This window comes from the organism of the source record quoted next, unplaced genomic scaffold, assembly GCF_019419815.1.
Source record: "Pyrus x bretschneideri cultivar Hongxiangsu unplaced genomic scaffold, Pyrus_bretschneideri_v1 Contig122, whole genome shotgun sequence".
Classification (NCBI taxonomy): domain Eukaryota; kingdom Viridiplantae; phylum Streptophyta; class Magnoliopsida; order Rosales; family Rosaceae; genus Pyrus; species Pyrus x bretschneideri.
Window position 1 is genome coordinate 167,221 of NW_025999416.1, and position 26,233 is coordinate 193,453.

Below are 26,233 nucleotides of genomic sequence, written 5' to 3' on the forward strand. Positions count from 1 at the left end.
AAAGTGAAATTCTTAATTTTTTGGGGGAAAAAACGTGGACCGTTGATCTGTGATCGGACGGTCTAGTTTAAAAGTGAAATTCAAATTTTTTTTACTGTTGGAAATCCAACGGTCTAGAATAACTAGCCGTTGGAAATCCAACGGTAGAAATTGGGCCACGTCGCCCACCCGGGGGAGAGGTTAATGCGCTTGCGCTGCTGGGCCCTACCTCTGATTTTGTTGTCTGCTACTCGCTAGGACGCGCGCGTGTAGGACACGCGCCAGGCTTAACAACACAAACAGGCCGGTCACCAGGTCTGTCAAAAATGGGCTGGTCTGGAGACCAGCTTGGGTTGGGTGCCAGGCAAACACACGGGCTGGAGTGGATTGGCTGAGTCCCAGTCTGTTTTTTCCACTGGATGCTGGCCTCTTGTTGCTCCGGTGGAACTGCTCTAAGAAGATAGACGTACAATTTGAAGCATCGATCGTAGAGTTGTTGGTACGAATTTGAACTGGCTGAATGATTCCATACAAAAAGGAAAAACCAAACAGCTACAACAAGAAAGACGAAATAAACAGTGAGTAGGAAATAAAAAACTCCAGCCAAGAAGCCAGAAAGGATTATCCTAATCAAATCCCATGTCAGCCTCTCTCTCTCTTCCTCTTTCTCTCTGTACAGCCTATGTTATACAGTAAAATCACCACTCTTCTCCAATGTATTCTGCAATATTCTCCGCAATCCGTCGAAATCATTTGAAATTCCGTCGATATTAAACTGATATTCCATTATATTTCCAAAATTTTGGGGATATCAAACAAACAACACGGATATTGCTAATTCTTCGCCAAACTTTCGAGGATACACGGTACAAATATATCTGTTTTCATTGTCTGTGGCCTAACTTTTTAATCCATGACTACTATAGCTTAGTGATATTTTGTTTCATGGACGTTATATGAAGTTTCCAATGATTGTTCGCAATAATGCATGCATTTTGATCTAATAGGACCGGATCATAATTGTCTTGCCTATGATAAATCAGATAAGAGTCATCATTTAAATTGTAGTTAGTGCAAATGGCTTGAGATAATTTCATTTACAAGTCTCACATTCTATAAAAGGTGGCCGTGAATTGCGTATTCCACGTGGATTTGTACCATATGCCTTAACTCAATGTTGTATTTCGACCCTAACATTTTATTTTTTTTAATTTATTATTAATGGAAGGGAGAGGATTCAAAATTATTACAATACCTTTTTTTTTTGGGGGGGGTGGAATTTTTATTTGATGATGGGGGGGGGGGGGGGGAATTTTTATTTGATGATGCCATATCTCTAGAGTTAATGTTTGGACTTTTTGAGTAGCTCGACAGGTGAAAACCAAAGAAGAGTCGGTTTCGACAAATCTATGGGTTTAAGTATCTAGTTTTGTTTTTCAAAACTTGACTTGAAAACCAAATCTCTGAAAGTTTTGGAAAACAAGTCTTCAAGTTTAGCATTTGAAATTTTTTTTATCTTCACTACTCCGTGCAAAAATCTTCGGTCCAAACTTTTGGCAGACTTTGAGGTAGTCCGTGATTTCGTCCGTATCCTTAGCATGAAGGAAAAGCTTGTTTGAGCACTTCTTCTCTATATCCACAACGGCATCTCAAAAATCTTTGTTTCGTGTAGCTTTGTGAACACATAGTTGCACTTAAACCACATTACTGCTAACTTATTGTGAGGCTTAATCCATTAAATTAAATCCTATACTTTTATAGTGTGCTAGATTGGGAGAGACTTTCCATGACTGTCGCTGGTTTTGGATTCCAAGATTGGCCAAGAAAGCTGTGCACCTCTTGGCGTTGTGGCGAAGTAGGGAAATGTGCAATGTGGTTTGGATGGACAGACCTCCATCTTCCCTAGTTCATGTTCTCTGTAATGATGGACTTCCTTGTCCACACTAGGTCTGTTTGTGGGTAGTGTGAGGAGTGATGTTTTAGCATTAGGTGATGCGTCGGGCTCCATGTAACTCCTTCCACTACCTTTTTTTTGGTGCCATGTTTGGTTGTTTGCCTCTTTGTAGGCCTTCTTGTATACCTTTCGCATCTTTGCCCGGATTAATATAATTCTGTTATTAAAAATAAAAAAAAAGAAGTAAAATCTCAAATTAATGGAATGGGCCCCCAAACAATTTGCACCTCTGAACCCAACTAAAAGCCCAACAAATTCAAGCCCAATAAAAGAACCGGCATTGCTTCAAGAACAGGAAAAACAGAAAACCAAAATACAAAGGAATTCAGAATTCGCCCGACTTCTCAGATTCAGTCCGCGACGCCAACATCCAATCACTGCACCAATCGCACACGAACAATCGCAATGGCCGCCGCCGGAGTAGAGATCAAGCGCCCGGACGCCGCGCCGGAGGAGACATGCTCCGCCAAGGCCTCCAAGCAAGGCGAGGGACTGCGGCAATACTACCTCCAGCACATCCACGAGCTTCAGCTTCAGGTCCGCCAGAAGACCCACAACCTCAATCGTCTCGAAGCTCAGCGCAACGAGCTCAATTCCCGAGGTTCGATTTTCCCCTAATTCAAAACCCTAATTTCTGATTCTTCAACATTTCAGTTTGTTTAATCTGTCGTGGATTTTAGGTCGTGCCTTCCGGTTTGTGTTTGGGGAAATAAGGTCAAGATTTGATTTTTTTGGTTTGGTTTACTTATATCTAGGAATTTAAATGTTGAGGAGGACGAGGATTTGATGAATCCGGTAGGAAATTCGAGATAATACTAGGAAAGTTTTGTTCTTTTCTAATCTAGGTTGTTGGAATCTTTGTCTGGAAATACCTTAGATTGAAAACTGGAACTTGGTACTAGCTTTCGTTGATATAGGAAGTGTGCTTGCTCACTCTCTGGGTGTTTCGTTGAGGGGTGAAGACACGTTTACTCGGATTATATTTATCGAGTCGTATTCTTGTTTGTTGTCTTAGTGTAATTATAACCGAGATATAAACCAGTTAACTGGAGTAGAAAGATAATTTACTTTAATAACAGAGGGGATAAGATGAAAGTAAGTGATTTCGGCGATGAAATCAGGTTGTAGTCAAAGTATTATTCAGAGGCTTTCGTATTTTTCCAAAAAAGGTGTCTATTTGATGTACTTGAGCGTGTAAACATGATGCCTGTGAATTGGTGTTTTTGCTTACTTTGGAGTTCTTGTTGCCTTTTCTTTCTCTGCCAGATTTTTTTTCATCCTTTAAACATATGGTAGCAACTAGCAAGTCAATTGGAGTTTTCAAATGATAAATTAAACTTATTCAAAATTGCAACTTGAACAGTGAGAATGCTGAGGGAAGAACTACAGCTGCTTCAGGAGCCCGGATCATATGTTGGTGAAGTTGTCAAAGTAATGGGAAAGAACAAGGTTTTGGTTAAGGTAAGTAGGAAATTCTTTAAGACCAAGTTGAAAATTATGCAACTTGACTTAATTACAAGACTATTCTTTAGTTTTACATACTTTGTTTCTTTTCGTTTTCCAGGTTCATCCAGAAGGGAAATATGTCGTTGATATTGATAAAAACATTGATATCACAAAGATCACACCATCAACAAGAGTTGCTCTCCGCAATGACAGCTATGTGCTACACTTGGTCTTGCCAAGCAAAGTTGATCCTTTGGTCAACCTTATGAAAGTTGAAAAAGTTCCCGATTCTACTTATGATATGATCGGTGGCCTGGATCAGCAAATCAAGGAAATAAAGGAGGTTTGCTATTGCACTTTTTCTTCTGAATTTGTGTGTTTTGGTGTGGTTTCTTTGATAATACATCCCCACTTTCTTCTACATGTGTTGTAAATGATGTTTAAACATCTTCCATTTCCAGGTCATTGAACTTCCAATTAAGCATCCTGAACTGTTTGAGAGTCTTGGTATAGCTCAGCCAAAGGTAATACTGTGTTGCCAAGCTATTACATTTCATTATTTGCTTACTAGATAGGCGCTAACTGTTACAACTTACATTTGTGCCCTGAAACTAACACTTATATATTACAGGGTGTGCTGCTTTATGGACCACCTGGCACTGGGAAAACACTTTTGGCTAGGGCTGTGGCCCATCATACTGACTGTACATTTATCAGGGTTTCTGGTTCGGAGTTGGTCCAGAAATACATTGGGGAAGGATCTAGAATGGTCAGGGAACTTTTTGTCATGGCCAGGTTGGTTTTGATCTTTCTCATCAAGATTTGTTATAGATTTCTATTACTTTTGTTGCCTTGATTTAAGATTTTGTTTCTCTATGATGTGGCGGGAAATCCTAAGCTGGAACAAGCTATTTATTCATAACTGTAACGTTGGGAATCGATAATAGTATTATGGGATCATCTGGGGTGTATATGTTCCTCCAATCTAGGGGTGTCCCTGAACTTTCGAGTATATGTTTGACATTATTTGCTGCAAGATCTAGGTTGTGGAGGAATCTGTAATCATTTAATGATCTTGTCAAGTCTGCCAGTCCGAATTAATTGAAAAATGATTATGGGATGCACTCACTTACTGTTTATCTGATTTGCTCTCATTTGTTTGCTTACTTTATTTCAATTTGGTTTTTTATCTCAGGGAACATGCACCATCTATCATTTTTATGGATGAAATTGACAGTATCGGATCTGCTCGTATGGAATCTGGTAGTGGCAATGGTGATAGTGAGGTGCAGCGGACTATGCTTGAGCTTCTCAACCAGCTTGATGGATTTGAAGCATCAAACAAGATCAAGGTACTGAACCAAATGTGGATTCAATGGTTAGAAATGCAGTATAATGTTTCTGAACATTTTCATCTGACCACTGTCTTTCAATTACATTTTTGACAGGTTTTAATGGCCACAAATCGTATTGATATTCTGGATCAAGCTCTACTTAGGCCAGGACGAATTGACAGGAAAATTGAGTTTCCAAATCCTAGTGAAGAGGTACATGCTTGTCACTATTATAGAATTGACCCCTTGCAGTAGGTTGCTTTACTTTGTCATAGGTCAACATTTATTGTATTGATTGTCTGTATAATGGAGGTTGATCAGCAGTAAATGCACAGTAGAGTGCAGTTGCTATCCAATCAGAATGGATATGAATAAGTAGGATAATATTAATAAAAGAAAATGCCACAAAAGTCAGCGTAAATTTTTCCAATATTTGCATGTTCGAACCTTCTAGTCTTGTTGTATTTTTGATGGTTGTCATTGCCTCGTTTATTGAACATCACTGGAGAATACAATACTTACTAATGCATTTAACAAATTGCAGTCTCGTTGGGATATCTTGAAAATTCATTCAAGAAGAATGAATTTGATGCGTGGAATTGACCTGAAGAAGATTGCAGAGAAGATGAATGGTGCATCTGGTGCAGAACTGAAGGTACCCTTGTTTTGTTTTCCTCGGGGTTTATCACTAAGCAAGGTTTTGTGTGCTGTAACAAATATTTATTGTCGTTTTATTTTTCCATCTTGCAGGCTGTTTGCACAGAAGCTGGCATGTTTGCTTTGAGAGAGAGAAGGGTTCATGTAACGCAAGAAGATTTTGAGATGGCGGTGGCCAAGGTAATGAAGAAGGAGAACGAGAAGAACATGTCGTTGCGCAAGTTGTGGAAGTAATTTACGTTGTCATGGTCTTTAAGCAATATAGGCACGAAAGACAATGTTTATGAGGATATTTGCAGGCATGGGCATCTTTCCTGGCTTCTACTTGCTTGCATTTTACTTACCGGATGGAGGGTTTAAACCATGTTGTTTTTACTTGCAAACTATCAAGTGTGTGCCTCTATGTTAAAAGTTATATATATTTTTCAATTCCAAATTATTTTTATGTTTTCTTCTAGCGTCAATGCATCAAATTAGACTGGCAATTTTCTGTTTTGATATTACGTCATAATTAGAACCATTTATTCTCTTATCATCGTCATTTAAGGGCCGCCGTATGTGTTGAACAACTTAACGGCTGACTCTTATGATAAACTGATGCCCCATTGTTAATGAAGGAGGAATGACTCCACCAATTAAATAGCAAACCCTAATACTGAAACACGAACATAATCCATGCTCAGGTTCTCTCTCTCTCTCTCTCTCTCTCTCACCAAAAGCAATATTCTATTTTGATTTTGGTCTAATCTAATCCAGACTACAGAATGAGGACCCAAAACTTTGAACTAGAGGCCACTTAATACTACGGTCTAGTGATATTTCTCTTCACTTGAAAGTGAGATTTTGGGTTTGATTTTCGTCAAATGCATTTGAAACACATTATTGCTAGCTCATTGTGTGACTTAGCCCAGTCCCTGTCCCTTAGTGTAGATAATTTGTTCGTTCCAAAAAAAAAAAAGAAAAACTTAGAGCTAGAGTGGTTGCAGGCGAAAGCATCTGCTCTTGCTAATTGTATACATTACCGTTTGCCATTTTGGTATGTTAGGAATAGAGTACAAGAACATTGAGAGACTCATTTTTTGTGGAAACATGAACATTGGCATGAGAATGTGAAAGTAAACGAGTCACATTGGTAAAAGAAGAAACCTTGCATTGGCTTACAAGAGGTTAGGTTACTTCCCATATTGCCAATTGTTTTATGATGGAACCTTAACTTCATTCATGGTAGCAGAGCAGATTGGCTCACGTGTGAAACCCAATGGCCACATGTGCTTCACATCACCTAATTGGTGTTGTTCACATTGCCAAACACATGAGGTAGCGTGTGTTGGAACCCCAACTTTCTAGAATTGGTACCTAATTGGGTATAACTGGATATGAAACGTTGTTTGTCTCCGAGCTGCAGATGATGAGCGTATGCTGTGCAACGTCAAGAGATCGATACAATGTTCCCAGAGGATGGCACCTATCACTGGTTTGAAACCACCAATGCAGGTAAGAGTGCCCCCAAGGCTGATGGCGCGTTGCAAACGTTCGAATCAGCAAACTTTTCAAGCGTTAGAAAGCAAAAATGTTAGATATTAGTCCCTAAACCTTGTTTGCGACCAGTAATATTGAATTAGCAAAATGATTCTCTATAGAAGTGCTGCAATATTAATGCTACAAGCATCATCATTCTCAACACTTTGTTTTTAGGGTTTATAACTCAACACTCAACATCTCTGCCTATCCCTCTAAAATATCATATTTGAATCAAACTTAAAATTGAGGGTCCACGAATGGGTTCTTTTATACTAGCGATATTCTACTTTAATATACCTTGACTTATGCAGAGGGAGATTCGAACTCGGGTAAGGCTTATTTTTAGCAGTATCCCTTATAAGCTTCATCAAGTCTCAATTAACCCTACAATCTAATGTATCTCACTTTATTTGACCAAACGAATCGATGCATACAACACCTGTATCAGTTATTCCTCGTCTGTGGGTGATGATCATTCGTCTCTGTAAACTAGTGTCGGGTATTCTGGACTCCACATGTTGTTCAGCACATATTCTTTGATTTCTTCCTGCAATCCATAACCATATCAATGAGCGCTACGATCGATAATGTTTTGAGAGTCAAGAAATTCATGCTATCTTGTCGATGAAGGCTGGAAACTGATTAAACCCGGCATGGATATGAAACGACAGCCTTCATCAATATTCATATGACATCATAAATTTAGATTCAACAGCAAAGTTGGCTTGTAGTTCGAAGAGATTTATAAGACACTCGAATATCTTGCCATCAGAAATAGCCAAAGAAGTGTAAAGCAGGTATACCTGACTAAGTTTCCGCAGCTCTCGAGCATCCAGTTCGCGGTACCCTTCGGCTAGATCCTCTTCTATGGCTTCCTTTATCACAGCTGCAGCCACCTCCTTTGTGATATCTCGTATGCTGCAAATATGAATCCAGTGTATGGACATGCATAAGACCTTGAGTATAAATCCTTTAACATGAATTAACGATAAAAACAGCGGAAATGACACAAAAAGAAGCAATGAGGTCACTGATGCTATACCTAGATATAGAAGGGTAGATAATCCCTTTAAGAACATCCTCATCTGACATATATGCTGCTAGGCTGTTGTTTTCAATCAACTGTTAGAACTCAGAACAACCTAAAGCATAATCTGGAAAATATTCTAGAAAGTTGAATATTTATATGCATATACATAAATATATATATATATATATATATATTCTAGAAATACACACATACACACACACACACACATATATATATATGCATAATCTGGAAAATATTCTACAAAGTTGAATATTTATATGCATCTATATATATAAATATTCTAGAAATACACACACACATACACACACACACACACACATATATATATGTGTTGTGTGTGTATTTCTAGAATATTTATACACACACACACGCATATCTCTTCAAGAAAAAATCTGTGCGTATGATCATATAACAGGAATTGAAATCTGTACCATAAACAAAGTCTACAATAAACAAGCAGATTTTTCCACTTTGTTTTCCACACTTAAGGCCATCTCTAACCGAAGGGTCCAAAGGGCCAGAGAGCCGAAAATAGCCCGAAAACCGTCTCCAACCGAGGGCTAGGCCAAAGGGCTCGTGAGCTCCACGGAATCTCAAAGGGCCAAAGGGCTAGAGGATTGGCCCAATCTAGCCAGCCAGTCAACCCCGGGCTGGGCCAGAAATTCTAGCATTCTTGTTGGATATAAATATATTCATGTCGGTTACATCCGACAAGAATTCTAAGCCAAATTTCAAATGCAAAGGCTAGTTGACGTCAGCTAGCCGTTATTTTTGAATTTTTTTTTTTTTTACAATTTTATTTATTATTATTATTTTTTTTTTTAAACATTTTTTTTCCTATAACTTCTATTTTTTTCTATAACTTCCTATAACTTCTATTTTACAAAATTTGTTTTATATTTTTTTCTAAATTATATATTTTTTTCCTATAACTTTTATTTTACAAAATTTGAATTTAATTTAAGTTGTTTTTAAATAATAAATTATGTTGTAGTTTTTTACCGTACTTAGCCGTTGGATTTGAATTTGAATTTGAATTTAAGTTGGTAGTTTTTAAATAATAAATTATGTTTGGCCCTATGGCTCTTTGGCCTTCGGTTGGAGACGGTTTTTTGTGACAGTGCTAAAACGAGCCCTATGGCCCTTGGTTGGAGATGGAGGCAAATATGACCCTGTACTGTTCATTAAAATATTAATATCTTGATGTGCCAGAGGGCTAAAACGAGCCCTCTGGCCAACCTTCGGTTGGAGATGGCCTAAGGTTCAAACATGATCCTCAACGGACTAAATAATAAGTCGCAATCACAAATGAGGGTAATAATTCTAACAAAATTCTTCCCTGGAATATTTTCTCAATATCTCTCCACTAGCATACAATTACTACCTTATACTTGGCATTATGTGCTCTCTGAGAGTGTTATCCTTTAACAATCTCTCCCACATGTCAAATTACAGTTTTCGAAATAGAAAATATAAGGGAGACTTTATACTTCAAGGGAAGAGGGAATTGAACCCTCTTCAATTGATCAGCCAACACTGTTTACCGCAATTTCTTATGTGTCAAGATGAATCTTGTTGATTATACTTTATAACTGATTATTCAAGGAAAATATTAGAAATTCATAGATTGTGAAATTCTTTTTGACCCAAGCTAGACTGTTGAAATGTTCATCCAGTAAAAGTTAATTCTTAAAGTAGATGAGAAATACCACTCGGCTGCGGCCTGCAGCATGCCATCGGAGACGATTCTGGAGCCAGATAATAGAGTACCAAGTCCAATACTGCATGAACAAAGTAGAATTTGTAATCATGTAACACAAAACTGAAATTTTAAGTTGAATCTGGATGAATTTATGAAAGGGAAAGTGGACAACTAACCCTGGAAAAAGGTACATGTTGTTTCCCTGGTTGCAGTGCCCAATATTGCCATTTCCTATGAAATATAGAACTTCGGTAAGAGCTTCCGGTAATGTATTTTATAAAAAAAAAGAATGCAGAGAAACGATTCAAAGATTTCTGGAAGTGCATTTTTATCCAAAATAAGAAGCACAGAAATGATTCATAAATCTGAAATATTACTAGCAGAGTAGCTGTTATAAATTGTAAACAAAGCTGAGGAATCTTTTCTAGGGCTGAAAAGAAGTTCTTTTAATTCTCATTTGGTTGGTAGTCAAATACTCCCTTTCCCTTTACATGAAAGAGAGCCACAAACAGGATCAGAATCAAGCAACTGTTGCCTCGGGTGTGTATGTTGCATGAAAACAGAGTTATGTTGATTTACTTTGGTAATTCTCTGACCAGTCACCTATCTAAGATGATGCATCGTCTACTCACATTCTGGTCCAAGTTTTGCAACGTTTAGCCTGGGTTACATTCTTATATAGGGCTCCTACGTTTATTTAAGAATTCAATCTTTCATTACGAGCATCAAGGGAAAGTTTTCCATTCTTAGACTGGTTCAGTCATGAACTTGTCTCTCTGCCTCAGTCCTTGGCCACACAATATTTTGAAGACTTTAACCTTCCACTACCTATAAATGTTCCTTATTCCTGGTTCTTATTTCCCACAAACTCGTTATACATGCTTGTAAAATACTGTTTTCATTTCCGTAGACGTATTTTAATCCTCCACTTTATCAAGTGTAATCATCTCAGAATGTACATAAGCAAACAAAAAAGAAAAAAGGTTCCCTTTAAATAAAGAACGAAAACAACAAGAAGAAGGGGAGCAAAACATAATGGCCCCATATTTGATCTAATAAAAGAATGAGGTACAAGGATAATTATGCCTCATGACAACCATTCGCACCCCTAATTCTTTATAAGGAAAACATCAGTGATGTAGTACTCATCAGTTCCATGGTTACCAGATACACTTGATAACGAGTTCAGCATTATGCTTACTCATAAAGAAAAAAACGTATGAGGAAAAAAAAAAGTTTCTTGATACATACCAAGATTCACATCTTTGAATGGACTTCCACTTGCAAAAACAATATTATCACCCACAATAGAGAATGCTTCTTCGGGAGTACACTCAGCTGTTCCAAAACAAAACAATGTAGCTCAACACCACAAACCAAGCTCCATACCCTATTTTCCCCCAATCTCAGACCCAAAAGGAAAAAAAAGGCATACCATTTGTTGTTGGATTTGACATTGCAAAGATGGCTGGTCTAGTTGATGTTGAACTTCTAAGGGCCTCTAATACCTAAAATTTACATCTGCTTGACATCAACTTTGAAAGAACAAAACTGCTAGGCGTAGCACAATCCAAACATTCTACAGAGGGATAAGAGACAAGCTAACAAAAATGGTACAAACTTGGACCATAAAGGTGCAGCAAAAGAACTGAGACAGGTCATAAATACTTTTGTAATTCACATTCAGATCACCCCTACGAATTTTGCATTCGTATCTTACAGAACAGGTTGAAATAACAAAATTTGTACATGACCATGAGACAAAAACAGCATCCGTAGTATTCCCTTGAACAAAAGTTTCATTTCTGCGTTATACCAATAAATTATGTTATATTAAACCTTCTTAACTTAGAAAAAGCAAGTATTTCTTCCTTGACAGAAGTCCTACTGGACATCTACGAGCTAAATTTTTATCCATCATCATTTCTGAAGTGTAAAACAATTAATCAATATCCAAAATGCATTCTAACTAGAAAAACATTTCACGTGCAAAACAATTATTCAATATAAAAAAGGGCTATACTCCAAGTTTTTAACTAAAATCATTTCAAGTACATAAATGCATTCTAACTACCTCTTTTGAGAACAATCCCCCGACTGCAGAAAGTCCAAGCAGCACATCAGGTTTGACTTGATCGACCTGATTAGCAAAGATTACTAAACGTGGTCACGAGTAGTGAAAAAATGACAGTGGCTACAATTTAAGTTAAAAAATATAACAAATAAATAACTACTTTCCCATATCAAGGATATAGTATTGAACTTAGAACGTTCAATAAAACCATATTTATTAGAGGGATCATAAATGCTAATTATTCTTTATGTATCACCAGATTCAGCTCAAATCACTAACACACTACATAATAACTCTTAGATAAACCAGTATTGTTGTACAATTGATTGTAAAAGGAATTATAAATTCATTAATGCAATTCTTGCAACACGTTTACAGAATATCCTTTTTTCAAAGAGATAGGTCATACCAGATTCCTGTACTATATTTTAATTCTCTAAACATGGAAAAATCTCAACCAAAACCAAATTTATATAGTCTTAAGTGTGAAAAGTATACGAACCACTTCCACAAGACTTGCGCCTTCTCTTAACCCTTGACGATTAATTTCTTTGACTTTCCTTGCAAATGGACGGGCATCTGGATCAATATCTTCACGTTCCTCTGTGATCAGACCCTGCATACATGACAACCAACATTATTTTCAACTTCATTATCTTGTCTGGGTAATGATGCAGCAACTAGAACAGACAGTATTTTAAACTGCATCCACTTTAAATCATCAATCCGGAATTCTGGATATAGAGCACAAGTATGTGGAAGAACCCTACAGCCACCATAAGGTTATCTGATGAAACAAAGAAACTACAAACAGAAGTCCTCACACCTTACATTTCAGCATCACATGTTAATACTAATGAAACTCAATAGATAAAATAGCCAATTTGGTTTGCTTAGCAGATACTTCAACAGTTCTGCTCACGGGAAGAAACTGCTTCAATGATGTGATGGGATGGAATATGGAAATGAAAAAACAGGGCACTTATATCAAGGCTCACTATTGAGTGGAGTTTTATAAAAGCATTATGTGACTGCTCGCTCACCTTGGCATCAACCACCCAGAATTGTCTGCCTGCACTATGAAATGCATCTTCATTGTTTCCTAACATCCTTGCCATTGTCTTCCGTGCAGCATTAAGAACCCCTATTCCTGCACTGCAGAAACGCAAAGAATAAGCAAAACAGCCTTTGATAAATCAACGTGATACAATAAATGGTTCAGCAGTGTTGCATGTCTGTTTGACATGTAAATCATAGACTGCAAGGAACTTCACTCCGCAATGGAATATCTCTCCATTTAAAATACAACGGAACAGAAACTAGAGCACTAAGAAAATAGGCCCTCTCTAAGTCCCACGTACAAATATAATAAACTGACAGGCAAACAATAATGTTTAGTGTTGTTGGAGGAACAACCATATTCAAAGGACAACTAACATCTTATCAGCCATTAAGTCAATAAATAAAGTAACACTCTATCTGGTTTTCATTACGCTTTATCATGTCTTTCATTGCTCAGAAGTGTATGCTTTAAAGAATTGAGTATTTTAAGTACTAACCTTCCAGCACCAGCAACAACAATTTTTTGTTTAGGGAAGTCAATCATTGACCTTCCTTGTGCCCTTACGGCTCCTAAAAGTCCAGCTAATGCAACTCCTGCTGTTCCCTGTAAGAAAATTGACATGAAATGAGATGAAATAAACCAGAATGGAAAGTAAGTTATATTTCCATATATCCCAGTTTGAAAGCCAGGTCCATATGTAAGAAATATGACAATTTTAGAACAGGTACACACACACACACACACATACACACAAACTTATATACATATGTGTGTGTGTGTGTCTATATATATATATATATATATATATATATATATATATATATATAATTGCTTACAAAAGCTTAAGCAATTAGTAAATCATGCAGCATTGAACATCAAACCAACACCCTTCTTCACATGCATCATTTCCTTGCTTTGCACGTGGAAAGGCAGGCAAATATCTAGATTCAGGTTTTAAAATCAGGAAGGTTGAAGAATTGTTACTGAAGTTCCTGTTACTGTCCAGTTAATTTACCATCAATCATTATTGCAACAATTGTAAATATGAGTCCCCCTTTATTGAGGGATCAAATAACCTTATTTGAGGGAAAACTTCTGGGGCCCACTTTGGATTTCATTTCAAACATACAAACCGTCTATTTTTAAATTCGTCATTCAAAGATCATCCTTGCAGAAAATTAGGCAAATCTGTATCCATTAACACATCCAATGTAGTGAAGAAATAGACGAGCATGGTATTTCAAGAAAGACTACAGAAACAACCATTTAATTGATAGGTTAAATGATTTCGGATTTAAGTGCTTTCTTTGCAAGGATCGTTGAGGGAATACTAAACTGTTTTAATCCTTAAAATACAATGAGGAGTGGCCACTTAGTATTACGGTCTAGTGGTATTCCTCTTCATCTTAGGTTCGATTCTCGCCAAAGGCAAATTTGAACCAAATTATTGCTAGCCCATTGTGAGGCTAAACCCACCCCCTCCCCCTTAGTTTTAGATAGTACCGTTTGTTCAAAAAAAAAAAAAAAATACAATGAGGAGTGGGCCCTACAAGGGTGCATTCATAAAATCTTATTTGAGGGATCCCTCAATTGATGTTGGAGTAACGATAACAAGAACAAAAAGTACACATGCACACACATATGTGTACACATACACATCTATGATTCTATGCATCTACATATATATAAGCCATGCTGTAGCAACATATACAAATCATATTGAATGAGTGTATAAAACAACATACACAGACGACAGTCAACTTGAGCAATACCAATGTTTTCATTTTCCTGTTTATTACACAAACACGAAATTTACAGCCTGGTATACAAGTATATGGGAAACTGTACTTTTGCCTAACTAGAGATGATAAATTTCTGGGTATGTTCTATGTTGATATATTACTAGTGATACAATGCAAATGGAAAACTTGGGTTTTTTCACAAGGTCCAAAACTTTCTATTCAAGACACTTGTACCTATATTCTGAAAGTAACTAAAAGGCACTTTCAAATAAATGTTCAGCATCACCCAAGCATGTGAATAAAGATGTACAGTGAAGATGAATTATTTTTGTTGGAAACCAAAGGTATGTAAAAATATTCTTTTGACTTTCACCCCAACCTCAAAGCTAGGGAAAAATGTAAAGATGTAAATTGTGTGTCTCAATGTAGATTTCCAAAGCTTTTTTTTTTTTCCTATGGAAAGATTTGCTTTTGCAGAGTAAAGAACATAGGACTGGACATTTTAAACAGAAAGAGTCCTGTAGAATTGGGCCTACAAACAACACTTTAATTTGAAAAGTGCAAAATTGAGGCCTTTACTGAGAAAGTGAGCAAGGACTTTGAACCTTGATTGATATAAAACGATGACACGTCCATCAAATAAAGATGATCAGATGCTGTCTCATGAAATGAAGAAGTCAAATACCTGAACATCATCATTAAACATTCGATAGGTACTTCTGTAACGCTGTAACAACTTAAAGGCCCATTTGCTTTGGAAGTCTTCAAACTGCACAGAAAAGTTGTGTAAGTATCTATTTAAAGAAAACTGGTGCATATTAGCATTCCAGCTTCTTGTAACTATGTAAACATGAATGACACTTCCAATTACCTGCACAATCACATTTGGCCAACGAGTAAACACAGCTTCCATAAATTCATCAACAACAGCAACATATTCATCACCATCAAGACGATGTCTATCCAATCCCAAATCTAAGAATAAAGAATGGATGGTTGTTGATTGCTATGGATATAAAATCAACCGTTGAAGAATACTTGCACATAAGTAAAGAATTCAGAGAGAAATATAAATACTATTAATGCCAGAGTGAATATTAATGATCTGAAAAGTGAGAACTAAACATAAAAGAGGAGAATTGAGTCATAGAGTGCCAATTCATTGTCTTCGCATATTTAATATATTGTACCAGCATCATATTTACAATGCAAAGAATCATAACAGCAGCTTCTTATACCATAGATTGACCAAGATTGGATGTGGAAATACTTACACAACGGGTCTTTGAGCAGCTTTTCATTGTTAGTTCCCACATCAATCATCACAGGAAGTACCTATAGTAGGCAGGATAAGGGATGAAGAACAATAGGAAAGAAAGTCCAAAACAACTCTCCACATGTGACCATGAGGAGAGTATGTATGAAATGATGCATAGTAGAAATCAAGATGAAGGTTCACCAAGTCAAGTGACAGAGAAAAGATAAATGACCTCATCAATGGCAAACACCCAACAAGATCAAGTGGTTCACAATCATGGAAGATGAAAGTATCACCAATTCCCTACTATTACAATAAGAACCCTCTAGCAGTTGCAGTATTTTATATATACAAGAAACAATTATACAGCTAAAAGGAAACAGAAACATATGGAAAAATTGTTGTCTTAAAGCCCATTAAGCCAGGAGGGATACCATGAAAAAGAATGACACAAACTCAAATATGATTTGTCAAAAGAATTTAACATATAAGATCAACGTTATTTAGATGGGGTTGAAGAAAGTTGAGGTTCCACCATAAAACCAATTGGCAATATGGGGAGTAGCCCAACATCTTATAAGCCAACGCAAGGTCCCTCCTCCCATCAATGTGGGACTCATTCTCAACACGCCCCCTCACGTGTGGCGAATTTTTGAGCCTAACACATGGACAACACAACGGGGTGACGTGGAGCACATGTGGCCATTTGGCTTCACACGTGAGACAACCTGTTCTGATACCATGAAGAAAGTTGAGGTTCCATCATAAAACCAATTGGCAATATGGGAAGTAGCCCAACCTCTTATCAACCCATGCAAGGTCCCTCCTCCCATCAATGTGAGACTCATTCTCAACAGGGGTCACTGATACAAATTTGACAATCATCACTTGCAATAATATTTGGATGTATATGTTGAAACAATCACATCACGGTTATCTAATTAGGTGATAAAGCATAGTCAAAAGGGGGAAAAAAAGAGCAAGAGATTACTCTTTGAGGGTTTATTCCAGCAGCAGCAACATATAAATCTAGCTTCCCAATCGCAATTCCAATTCCCTGGACTCCAAGGTCTCCAAGACCCAATATTCTGCTCCCATCAGTAACAACAATCATATCAACCTGCACATGATTTCCACGAGTGATCACATGAATTACGTTGCAACATTTCTTGTTTTGGTAAAGAATTAGGCTGCGTTATTTCTATGAATACCAAAATTGATATTCACATTCAATAACCCATACCACTGCAAAAGTGTTAAAATGAGAAGGGTAAAAAAATTTAGCCTCTGTTTTCTGTTATATTATGTTCAACAATTGACCTTCTAGTAATACAACTGAAAACCTTTTTCCTCCTAGTTTTAGACACATTTGAACCTTAATAAGTATAATCTATTTGGCTAAATCAGGTCAAATATAAACCCACATCTCTCACTCTGAAGCCCCGAATCTACACTTCTACCTTTTTTCGATTAAGTAGTCAATGTTTGTATCACTCACTTAAAATTGAAAAAAAAAAAAAAAAAAAAAAAAACCCATAACTTCCAAACGTATAGCCATGTAAAATGCACGGACGATAGAAAATCAAGCACCAAGAACTAGCATATTGACCGACAATATATAACAAAGACAACTGAAGTTTGGAACTAAATAAAATAAGGAAGACTCAGTAAAAATACTGATAGCTAAGACTAAATTTTTTAAGCCTTAATAATTTTTTAACAATGATTCTAAGCGACTCACTAGCAATCCAGATTTATTTATGTACTTTTCCTATACGAGAAAAAAGAGAATATTATATTAACAGAAAAGAGTAAAGACAAGCATAGTGAACTAGTGGTCTGCTTAACTGAAAAACACAACCTATGAAAGCCTGAGAAAGCAAAAACCAATCCACAAAGTGATGATAACTGGCCTACATGAGGGCACCATTAATAAGTATAAAAGACCTGATCAGCTGGCCAGTTATAAACCATGGACATCATTTCTCCACGATCTTCCGCACTGAAGTACATTCCCCTGGGCCTTCTAAACAGACCACTGTAGTTCTGGCAAACAAGACCTACAGTAGGAGTGTAGACTATAGGTGCATACTCCTCAATATTGGCAATCAAAACCTGTTCAGACATTACAATTTTAAATAAATCCTGATCCATTGAAAAAAGTAACATTTCAACTTACGCATTAAAATTTTGAAACATGTTCTTTTTAAACTGTCACCTAATGAAGATACATGGTACACATCAATTTAAAATACTATACAAGTAGATGAATGCTGAAGTTTGCAACTCACTTTATAATACATTGTCTCATTTCTGTCATGCAACCGGTTAAGTATCCGCCACTTGGCCAGAGCATTTGGATCAAATGGTCCATCTCTTACTTGCTCTTCAAGTCTCTTCAGGTCAACCACTGTCAATTAACAAATTCCAATAGGTATTACTAAAAACATTCAGTTAGTTTATTTGGAAATAAAATGTGTTTGAACATCTAAAACTAAGAGTGAAAGCAACTTAAGAAATTTTTTATTACGATGCTTAAACACTACAAAAATCCAAGAGTATGCAAAATTCTTGCTGCTCTCGTAAACTTAAGAAATCTAACACACTAGGGACTACCTTCCGCAACACGCACGTAGAAGAAGCAAGGGGAGGAGAAAGAGAAGTGATTCAGAGACCACAACAAACTAATACGATCTTCCCCTTAGTTCCTGACTACCTAAGCCGCTAAAAAGTGGCCTGAAGACACAACTGTTCATTCTGTATCAAATGTAAAGATGCAGAAAATTTTGAAAATTATTCCTTGCTATTAATATTAAGCATATTCCCTTTATTTATTTATTTATATGTTGGCCATCCTGCTCCCAGCATATTTAGTCAAGAATGGCCCTTTAACAAAGTATTAGTACCTTTGACTTTAACAACAAAAACAATTAGATCTTTAACATATCAAGGTATATGCACCAACTAAATTAAGAACTGAATTTATAAAATAACATGTATTAGTAGGGTTAGTCCAAAGAGAGCTAAAATGTTACGCTTGCGGAAGCTTGCTACACATTTCTTCTTTTACTATACACCACCACTATTAGTATCAGTCATTTTCCACATTCGTTGAGGTTTAAATATGCAGATCCTCAATCTTCCAAAATAACTTAAATTTGTCCTATATCCAAAGAAACTGAAGGGCCCCATTAACAATTTTAACATAAGTTGTATGTGTGCATAGATTACTATTTTACATTTAGGATTTATTTCTAAACCATCAGATCACATATATGAGCTTTTCATATCTGTTTCTTACCCTCAAACGGGAAGAGTATAAACTTGTCTCTACAAAAGGAAAAAGAACCAAAAAGGAAGTAAGAACAGACTTACTGAAGCGTTCAATTTGATGCTCGGTAGACATAACGTTGGGAGGGAGAAGTCCCCGAAGATCAAGACGATCTCGTTCTGTGAAGGAAAATGACGTCCCCTAATTTGACAATCATTTAAAGGCAAAAAAAAAAAAAAAAAAAAAAAAAAAAAAAAAAAAAAAAATTACAAAACAAAAACAAAGGCAAAGATCAACTCTTTGTAACTTCAAAATCAAATTAAACAAACATAAAACACGCGAAGATGATAAACGCCATCACTATTCATATGCAATAATATGTAGTAACACACAAAGCCATGGTTAGCTTAAGCACCAATAATCAACACTCATTCAAATTTAAAAAAAAAAAAAAAAACGACTCGTATCTCGAATTTAGATTAACACAGAAAGAGCTCTGCTCTGTACCATCAAATCAAAAGTTTATTTCCAGAACTTTAAAAAAAAAAAAAGGTTATTTCTCAGAAGTTGAAATAATTAGGCACATTGCTTAAACAATAATCTAATTTCGATTATTCAGTAAATAACATGATTTTAGCTCAATAGTTTGCTTAACCAACAACAATTAACATAACTAATCTCTTACATCTTAGGCCATCACACAAAATAATCCATCCAATTTACAAAATGTGCCGCACATAATCAAATCCTCCCAACCACTCAATTAGAATTATGATGAAAAATATATACAATTAAAGAAAGCAAATTGAGCAAAAGAAAACGAGGGATTGGATTTGTTTGTTACTTTATTGAACCAGGGATCGTGAAGAATGTCGAGGCTGCGCTTGTGGACGATGATCGGGCGGTGGCCCTCGGTTGTAGTGAATGATCTCGAGTGCGGCAGCAGAGGATTGGTGCCCGTTCCCCTCACTCTGTACCTCTTGAGGTGTCTGACGACGGACGACGACAGCCTGATCGGCGAGTTGAAGTTCGACATGCCTCCGACCCCGGCCGACTAGTCGCAGCTTTTGCCTGTAGAGAGAGAAACAAGAGAGAGAAAGAGAGAGGGGGGAGTGAAGTGGGACGAGGGAGAATCTGTGATTCTGTTTCGTTAAATGGCATTGGCTTCCATTCCCCCCGAATTGCAAAGGGAGAGAGTTTTGGCATACTTGTCAACAGTCAAAGCAGTTGGGCGGGGCCCGCCGTAGCTAATACGCGGGGACCAACACACGTCCGTTTGTTTGCATGTTGCCTGTTTTAGCACCGGCTCAAGAGGAAAAGAATGGGATGTTAGAGATTTTATCATCGTGATCGTTCATTGTACATTGTGCGATTAATTTTTGTTAAATATTATTTATATATAATTTAAAATTTAAAATTTTGAAATGATTTGTAACTTCATAATGTACGATGAATGATCACGATCACAAAAACTTAAGATTTTTAGAAAAATGATCCGATGGCTCAAGCTACTTAATTTTATTTTATTTTATTTTTAATGTTCAGAGGGTAAATTTCATTACCATCAAACAGCACATACATACAAAAAAGCCCCAATACAACAAATTAAGCACAAAGTAAGGCAAGACCTCAAACGTAAAAAAACAGTGCCCAAAGTCAGCAAAGGGCCATCACAAAAATCAAACGAACAAAAAAACCTAAGTAATTTACACCCCTGCCATCACCATAGCCACAGAAATTCACCACCACACTGCAGCCTAAAGTCCGACCAAATAAGGGCTCAAGAACGAGAAAACACAAAGCTTCATCATCCTCGAAACAGCACCATACAATCTGCCACCTAGGGGTGGGTTCAAAAAACCGAAAACTGAAAAAAACCGACAACCGAACCGGACCGAGGCCGAAAAAAATCGAACCGCAAAAAAAACGAAACGAAATTGTCAAACCGAACCGAACCGAATATGACCAGTTCGGTTTCAGTTTTTGAGGCTCGGAAACCGAACCGAACCGAACCGATATATATATATATATAATTTTTTTGAATATTTATAAATAGTTTAGTCATACAATCATAACAAAACAGAACCTGTTGCCAAGTTGGTTTCAATGAAACTTTACAAGCTGGAGGCATGAGTTCGAACCCTCATGACTCCAGGATTTGTGAGGTTATTTTTAATTTTTTAATCTTTTTAACAAAACCCTTAAACCTTTATTGCATTTGATTTTGTTAGATTATTTTAAATAACATTTTAATTAGTATCTTTTCTTTTATTATTTCTATGTAGAAATGGCAAGTGGAAGTTCAAAAAAAGGTGATATGTTGTCCCCTAGGCCACCCAAGCGTTAGCAAGCAAATTGTCGTTGAAAAAGTACGTGGATCACTCTCATTGTGGGGCACTTGAAAGTTGAAATTTGGAATGTTTATTTTAGTCTTTTAGATGTAGAATACTTGAACTTTGATGTTTATTTTAAGTTTGGACTTTTGGAAGATTTAAACTTTGATGTTTATTTAACTTTGGACTTTGGAACACTTGATTATAATTAAACTCTGAATTGAATGTTTATTTTCATTGTCTTTGGGTTGAGACTATGATTATATTAGAAATTTGGAATGCTTATTTTGAGTCTTGACGATTATGTTGAAATAGGACTTATTACACAATGGATGCAAGTTGTTTTCATATACTTTTTTTAAGCTACTTGGGGAAAAAAGCAAAAAAAAAAAAAAAAAAAAAAAAAACCAAACCGGGCCAAAATCGAACCGAATACAAACCGAACCGAACACAAACCGATAGAAAACCAAACCGAACACAAACAGATAGAAAACCAAACCGAACCGAACCGAACCGAACCCACCCCTACTGCCACCACAAGACGAAAGAAACCGATGGGAAGCTGATGGGAAAACCACAAGCATCCGTGCCAACAAGGACGGAGCTAGAAATTTCTTTTAGTGAGGGCAACCCGAAAATCAATTAAGAAAACCTTATTATAGTATGTCTTATAAACAATATGAAAATATGGATGATTTCAAATGATAATATATCACAATTTCAATGTTACAAAAATTTCAGTGTAGTAGTGGAAAGTGGCAAAGTGATAGGAAAAATGTTAATACATAATTACACAAGAGTGAGATTTTTTGGTTTGAATGACAGAACAAGAGCACTTTTGCTCATATAATATTTGATATGGAGTATACACAGTATGAAAGTATGTTGGATACTAGGTACATATATTTTCTTCAAAAATAATATGTGTGTATTATATAATTATAGTCTGCGACTTAACAAACAAATCACTTGAGTGGGGGCATATGCCCCCAGTGAGCCTTCATTGGCTTCGTCATTGCGTGCCAATAAAGGCACATTAGGAGAGAATGGTGGCATAAACACTCAAGCCAGAGCTCTACACATCTTCCGACAAATCTGTGTCAAAGCGTGGTAATTAGGAGACATAGTAGAAGGAAATAAGTTGTCAGAAACATGGAAGACGGGAAGAGGAGGACAAGTAATTTGAAGAACGTAATGGAATCAAGGCGGAAATAAGAGTTTAGAACTGCAAGGTAAAACAAATGCAAACTTTTTGAAGGATCTGTAAGTATAGCAAGGGATATAGAAGCAAATAAAAAAAAAAAAAAAGCAAACGAACAAGATTTTATTGGCGACCCTGGCCACAGTTAGGGCCGACAGTTGAACAGGAGTCGGATCGAGAAAAGGCCACACACAACCGGCGTGAAAAGTTCTCAAGGAGAGAAAAAACTAATTTTAAACTTGGTACACATTATTATTAGTTTGAAAACATCCCTTCTATTGTTTTCTTCATCATCTCTCATTCACTTTCTCTGGTTTCCTTTTTGCAAATTTTCTTGATCTGGATGAATTTGTGTTAAAAGATATAAGAATATGATGTAGAAATAGAAGATTCTTTAAAAAGAATATAAAATCGGTTTAGAACCCGAACCAATATAAATCGAACGGTACAACTTTTTATATATCTTACACAAATCAAACCGAATTGAACCGATAATTTTATGTAGTTTCAATTTGAGAGGGTGAACCGGACCATACCAACACGTTGGGCGACAGTCATGTTGTGCTCCTTAATTTTTTATTTTTTTTTATTCAGTTTATAAGTAATCTAATAGGCAACGTAATTTCTTTCGGCCCCAACATTTTGAGGTCCTATGCCTTTGTTCTCCTCACCCATGACTTGGATTGGACATGATCTTCATATCTTAGAGTGTTAAGTTTGTGACAATATTAATCCTAACTATACCTCACAATTTTAAGTTATTTACACTAGCATCTCTTGATGTTTTTTGTGTTCATGTAAAATCCTTTTAAGTTTGCAATAATATCCCTTGGTGTTTCAATTCGTCTGCACGAAACCCCTTATGTTAAAATATCATCCATAATTGGACGATGTTATTATTAAAAGGAAAAAATCTCTAATAATATACAATTATAGTTAATCACATGGACACCTGCTTTAAATTTTATATTTCATATAAAAGTAATGTTAGAGAGATCAAATTTTTAAATCAAATAAAATGTCATTAATAATCCAATCATACAACCATCATTTAATTTACAAATTTAATTTAAAAATTTTAGTGTACTTAACATTAGCCGATACCCAACCCACAAAAATTTGTAGTCCAAGGGCTTCAATCCAATTCACAAACCCAACCCAAAATACCAACTCACAAAAATTGAAAATTGGAGAAATATAATACGATCCTTTCTCGCTTTCCCAATTTGCCTGGTAAATTTGGATGTGCAGGAAAAATGTTAGGGCTCACTGCTCTCACAACCCCACCAATCCCAACACTTCCACCTCCATCGCTACGCACCCATTTCAATTTCTCTTCTTATTCGCCCCTCAAAACCCAAATCCAAAAAATACCCAAAAGATTTGTGGTATTTGCGAACAACGGCAACGGGTCGAAGCAGGATTCCAATTCCGAGGAGAGGGAAGAAGAGAAAGGCGACGAAGAAGGAATTGGATCCGACGGTGGGGGCGGTGACGATGATTTGGGGAAGAATCAACGGCCGTTATTCGGCAACATCAGATGGGGTGATCTGCTACTGGACCCAGATCCTAACAACATCTTGGCCGTCGGATTGACGGGGCTGCTGACGTGGGCGAGTGTGCAGGTGCTGTGGCAGCTTCTGTTCATCGCATTGGCTATACTTGTTGCTGCTGTTAAGTATTCCTTCATTGCTGCTGTCCTTCTCTTCATTCTCATTGCCCTTCTTTGACTCACTCTTCTTCCAATTCTACCCCCAAACTGTTCTTCTCTGGCTTGTTGTAACTCAAGCGATTAAGAGCGTTTTTCTGTATTTGAATCGAAAAAGAAAAAATATAGGTTTGTTTAGTGTAGTCTAAATGCAAATTTGTGCTGAAAAACAAATATTTGTGTTATTTACACGCAAGTTTGAATACTCAAACCCGTAAATTAAAGTTGTTTAAAGTATCGTTTTTGTCAAAAGAAAAATGTTGGGTTAGAAACCACTAACGGTTACTGTGCGGAGTTTTTACCCCGCAAAGAAATTACTCGAGCCTTATCTGCTTTCCAAATTGAGTTCGAATACATTACATGAAGGGATGAACAAGTCACAACAAATCTGAGGTACAAAAGGATGGATGCATGGCCAAAAAAGCCAGAAATCATACGGTCAGTTGCAACTAAATTAACCACACAGCAATGCAGAAACGCTGCCCCGAGTAGTTTGGTACAACCTCGGGGCATTCAGACTCGATATCCCAGCACCCTCAATACTCTTTTGACGCTTCAGATCTCTCTTCTTAATTTACCATACCAACTCCCCGTGCTCTTTCAATGTTGTTTCATAAAAATGTCATCAAACCAAGAAAAATTTAGGATGGCCGTCCAAGTTGGACGGGTGGGAAAATATGCAAAAGGTTGTTTTTTCATATCGGCAGTCAATTTTTGGCACAAAAAGAAAAACAGAGGGAAGTTAGAGAAAAGGACATGCTTCTAGTTTTTTAATTTATTTTAATATAAGCCACGATCAGAAGAAGGATTAAACATGTTTACTCAATTTGAACTTGAGAAGTCGCGAATCAAGTTATAGGGAAAAAAGAGAATGGGTATATGATCAACTAGTCCCAAAGTTTATCCGGTTCTCGATTTTTCTAGGAACCCACTCTATTTTTGTTTCCATATGTGGTAAACTAGAAAATTTTCAGTACCGATGTTTTAGTTAACGAAAATAAGTAATGAATCACAAAATGTACGAGCTAATAAATATGTGAACCTTAACTTATACTTACCTTGCCAGATTTCAGCTAGAGGGAAAAATATCAATGAAAACACATGAAAAAAGGAAAGGAAATAATCTACGACGAACCTCCAAAAATAACCAGATGTTGTTCCCTCTTCCGCATTGATATTTGGTTGCAAACGAGTAAGTTTAATGCTCCTGCTAAAACAAGGAGTTAGGAGTCCTTCTTAGTTCTTACTAGTATAAATACCCCCTTCATGAACAATACAAGGCGCGCACTGAGCTGGAAGTCGAGTTCTTTGGTTCAGAATTTTACGAGTTTACAGTGATTATTGGAGAGTATTTACTCGGACTACATCGTTGTGTTTTTTCCTCTTAAGAATTTTGCGGTTAGTTTGTTGATTACAATCGTAATTCAAAGGATTGGAATATTTTGCGATAACAATGGCTTCGGAATCGAACTACAACATTCCAGGAGAAATTCCTGACATTGTGTCCTTGTATACGTTTGACAATGGACCTAAGAGAAGAAGCAGTGAAAAAACAAAGAGTAGTAAAGGAGAAAATAACAATGAAGCGACCTCCTCGTCAGCCACAGAGAAGAAAAGCAACTCTAGTAAACGACAACCCACTGTGAAGGACTGAACGTCTGAATCTTTTAGCAAGGAAAAAACGACATTAGAAGCCATGAGTTTTAGATGCAATAAAATTGTAGGACCGATTTCAAGTCTTAATGCTTTGACATGTTGAAGTATTGTAAACTTCGACAGATTTTTGTTTTGTTTTTATTTTTATTTGCAGATTCTCTTTGACAAGTGTTTAAACTAGTGAATGTTTAGTTTGAAATTTTTAGTATATTTGTTTTAATTTAATAAGTAGTTTACAATTCTTATATAATCAGCTAATAATATTCATGTTTGAACAAATGTC

At 36.6% G+C, this 26,233-nt stretch overlaps 2 protein-coding genes across 2 annotated transcripts; one reads left to right on the top strand and one right to left on the bottom strand.

Moving 5' to 3' along the window:
- Window positions 1–2,323: 2,323 nt before the first annotated feature.
- LOC103929745 (26S proteasome regulatory subunit 8 homolog A) lies at window positions 2,324–5,821 on the top strand. The gene is made up of 9 exons (XM_009338974.3): window positions 2,324–2,534; window positions 3,297–3,394; window positions 3,498–3,722; window positions 3,841–3,903; window positions 4,011–4,174; window positions 4,575–4,731; window positions 4,828–4,926; window positions 5,258–5,368; window positions 5,464–5,821. Exons 1-9 carry the CDS (start codon window positions 2,339–2,341, stop codon window positions 5,602–5,604), a joined length of 1,254 nt encoding a protein of 417 aa, XP_009337249.1. The 5' UTR covers window positions 2,324–2,338; the 3' UTR covers window positions 5,605–5,821.
- Window positions 5,822–6,983: 1,162 nt separating this feature from the next.
- LOC103929748 (NAD-dependent malic enzyme 62 kDa isoform, mitochondrial-like) lies at window positions 6,984–20,140 on the bottom strand. Its single transcript, XM_048578540.1, has 19 exons — window positions 19,897–20,140; window positions 19,157–19,253; window positions 18,073–18,191; window positions 17,729–17,896; window positions 16,773–16,901; window positions 15,798–15,858; window positions 15,395–15,498; window positions 15,209–15,292; window positions 13,278–13,384; window positions 12,762–12,873; window positions 12,221–12,334; window positions 11,719–11,784; window positions 11,080–11,152; window positions 10,896–10,982; window positions 9,821–9,875; window positions 9,652–9,723; window positions 7,934–7,996; window positions 7,695–7,809; window positions 6,984–7,438 (listed from the first exon to the last, which is right to left on the bottom strand). Exons 1-19 carry the CDS (start codon window positions 20,086–20,088, stop codon window positions 7,364–7,366), a joined length of 1,893 nt encoding a protein of 630 aa, XP_048434497.1. The 5' UTR covers window positions 20,089–20,140; the 3' UTR covers window positions 6,984–7,363.
- Window positions 20,141–26,233: the final 6,093 nt, after the last annotated feature.

What these genes read in the sequence shown, in the direction of transcription:
- LOC103929748 (XM_048578540.1), bottom strand. Translation starts at nt 20,088, where the DNA reads ATGTCGAACTTCAACTCGCCGATCAGGCTGTCGTCGTCCGTCGTCAGA. An exon ending in GTTGTTGCTGGTGCTGGAAG is followed by an intron (nt 12,874 to 13,277) that starts GTTAGTACTTAA and finishes GCGTTTCTGCAG; the next exon opens with TGCAGGAATAGGGGTTCTTA. An exon ending in ATCTACCCTTCTATATCTAG is followed by an intron (nt 7,810 to 7,933) that starts GTATAGCATCAG and finishes TCATATTTGCAG; the next exon opens with CATACGAGATATCACAAAGG.
- LOC103929745 (XM_009338974.3), top strand. Translation starts at nt 2,339, where the DNA reads ATGGCCGCCGCCGGAGTAGAGATCAAGCGCCCGGACGCCGCGCCGGAG. An exon ending in CAACGAGCTCAATTCCCGAG is followed by an intron (nt 2,535 to 3,296) that starts GTTCGATTTTCC and finishes CAACTTGAACAG; the next exon opens with TGAGAATGCTGAGGGAAGAA. An exon ending in TTCCAAATCCTAGTGAAGAG is followed by an intron (nt 4,927 to 5,257) that starts GTACATGCTTGT and finishes AACAAATTGCAG; the next exon opens with TCTCGTTGGGATATCTTGAA.